This window comes from Austrofundulus limnaeus, unplaced genomic scaffold (assembly GCF_001266775.1).
Source record: "Austrofundulus limnaeus strain Quisiro unplaced genomic scaffold, Austrofundulus_limnaeus-1.0 Scaffold343, whole genome shotgun sequence".
Classification (NCBI taxonomy): Eukaryota; Metazoa; Chordata; class Actinopteri; order Cyprinodontiformes; family Rivulidae; genus Austrofundulus; species Austrofundulus limnaeus.
In genome coordinates, this window is record NW_013952745.1 from 447,725 (window position 1) to 449,805 (window position 2,081).

Sequence of the window (2,081 nt, forward strand, 5' to 3'; positions counted from 1 at the left end):
TCTTTCAGCTGTCTCATCTCACCTGTCCCTCACCTGTCTCTCACCTGTCCCTCACCTGTCCCTCACCTGTCCCCTCACCTGTCTTTCACCTGTCCCTCACCTGTCTCTCACCTGTCCCCCACCTGTCTCTCACTTGTCTCTCACTTGTCTCTCACCTGTCCCTCACCTGTCCCCTCACCTGTCTTTCACCTGTCCCTCACCTGTCTCTCACCTGTCCCCCACCTGTCTCTCACCTGTCTCTCACCTGTCCCTCACCTGTCTCTCACCTGTCTCTCAGCCTCCTGAGACTTTGTGTCTTTTTGTTTATTTTAGACATTTGACAGAAATTCAAACTAAATTTGATTGTTTGAACTGAAGTTTATGAAGCAGCTCAAACTGAGTCCAGCTGGTCTCAGACCCTCAAGCTGGACTCGTCAGAACTTTAATGAGTCCAGAGGCCATGAAAAGGTCTGAGGGGGCAGGTCACCAACATAAGTCCCGCCCCCTCAGACCCTCTGAGACCAGTAACAGCTCCTCTCTGTCAGGAGGTCCAACCCTCACACCTCAGATCCAGAACCGATCCAGGATCCGAGTCCCTCCCTGAGGTCTCAATGAACCCTTTTTCCACCTACAGGGACCAGAGAACCACTTCCTGTCCGGTTCTGAGTCTGAGGTCCAGTTCTTCTCATGTAGTACCAGGTGTGACTCACCTGTCCGGCAGGGCCCCCTCCCTCTGGTCCGGAGCTCGGGTTCGGAGAAGGCGGCCTCTCTGAACTGACACATGTTCAGGTATGTGGTTCCGTCAGTCCCACAGACCGGCTCCTGGTCCTCACAGACACACACCTCCTCTTCATCCTCTCCTCCTGGTCCTGCGGGACCCGGGTCCGCCTGGCACCGCAGCCCGGTCCCGCACAGACCGTAGAACAGGTTCCGGTCCCCCGGGTCGCACGCCTGACCCTCCAGGTTCCCGCATTCCTGACAGCAGCCGCACGAGTCCGGAACCAGCCCGGCCCGGCAGCCGCGGGACTCGGGACACAGGTCCGGTTCGCAGGGCCCGCAAACAGCTGCCCCGCCGGGACCGGTTCCGTTCCAGCCGCTGCCCCAGAGCCGGTTCGGGACGGCCCCGCAGGTGAGCAAGTTCAGAACCAAGAGAACCAGAACCTGCATTTTATGAGCTGAAACCCACAGAGACCGGGTCGGACCGGGTTCTGTTCAGGACCAAGTTCTGTCTGCAGCTTTAAATCCACACTCACACCCGGATCCGTGCGTCCAGGACTCCTGAGGACCAGAACCAGAACCAGAACCAGAACCAGAACCAGATGAAAAAAAAAGGAAAAAATAAAAAAGATCAAAGAGCCGACCCGCGGGAAAACAACAAAAATTAACAAACTTTAAAAATAAAAGTCAATAAAAAACAAAAATTATTTAAAAACAGACTAAATTCTGCTGAAACCTGAGAAAAAATCATAAAAACTGAAAAATAAAAACACTGAAAAACAAAAAACTCTTCAGTTTAAAACCGGAAGTAAATGTTTCAAAAATACTATTTTACATAAAAACTTTTGATGAAAAAGTTCTTCAGTTTGTTGCTGCAACAGTTGAAGCTGCTTCACACGCAATCATGACCTCCACAATAAAATAACTTCCGGTCTGACCCTTCAGTATAAAACAGATCTGTGAATCTGATCGCAGCAGTTAGTTTTTTTTTTTATTATTCTTCTAACATTAAAACAGAAAAATAAAATGAAACTCTGAGATTTTAATCTTTTTAATAATCTGTTAATAATATTTCCAGGACAGAAAAATAATAAAATATCAGTTAAAAACTCTAAATAAATCCACATTGTCGCTTTTATTTTGAAAGAGCAACTTTCATGTTTCCGGTCAGACAGTGTTTTCTCTGAGCAGCTGGAGGATCAGCAGACAGATGTTAAACACATCAGGAGGTCTGGAGTCTGCAGAGGTTCTCTGGGTTCTCCAGGAGCTTTCAGGTTCTACAGAGACCTGCTGGGTTCTACAGAGACCTGCTGGGTTCTACAGAGACCTGCTGGGTTCTACAGAGACCTGCTGGGTTCTACAGAGACCTGCTGGGTTCTACAGAG

At 49.1% G+C, this 2,081-nt stretch overlaps 1 protein-coding gene across 1 annotated transcript in view; it reads right to left on the reverse strand.

Moving 5' to 3' along the window:
• LOC106527820 (kazal-type serine protease inhibitor domain-containing protein 1) overlaps window positions 1-1,341 on the reverse strand; it is a 4,985-nt gene extending 3,644 nt beyond the window's left edge. The window contains exon 1 of the mRNA XM_014022813.1: window positions 690-1,341. Within this exon, the coding sequence (XP_013878267.1) occupies window positions 690-1,146 (457 nt within the window). The 5' untranslated portion in view covers window positions 1,147-1,341. The remainder of the gene's footprint in view (window positions 1-689) is intronic.
• Window positions 1,342-2,081: the final 740 nt, after the last annotated feature.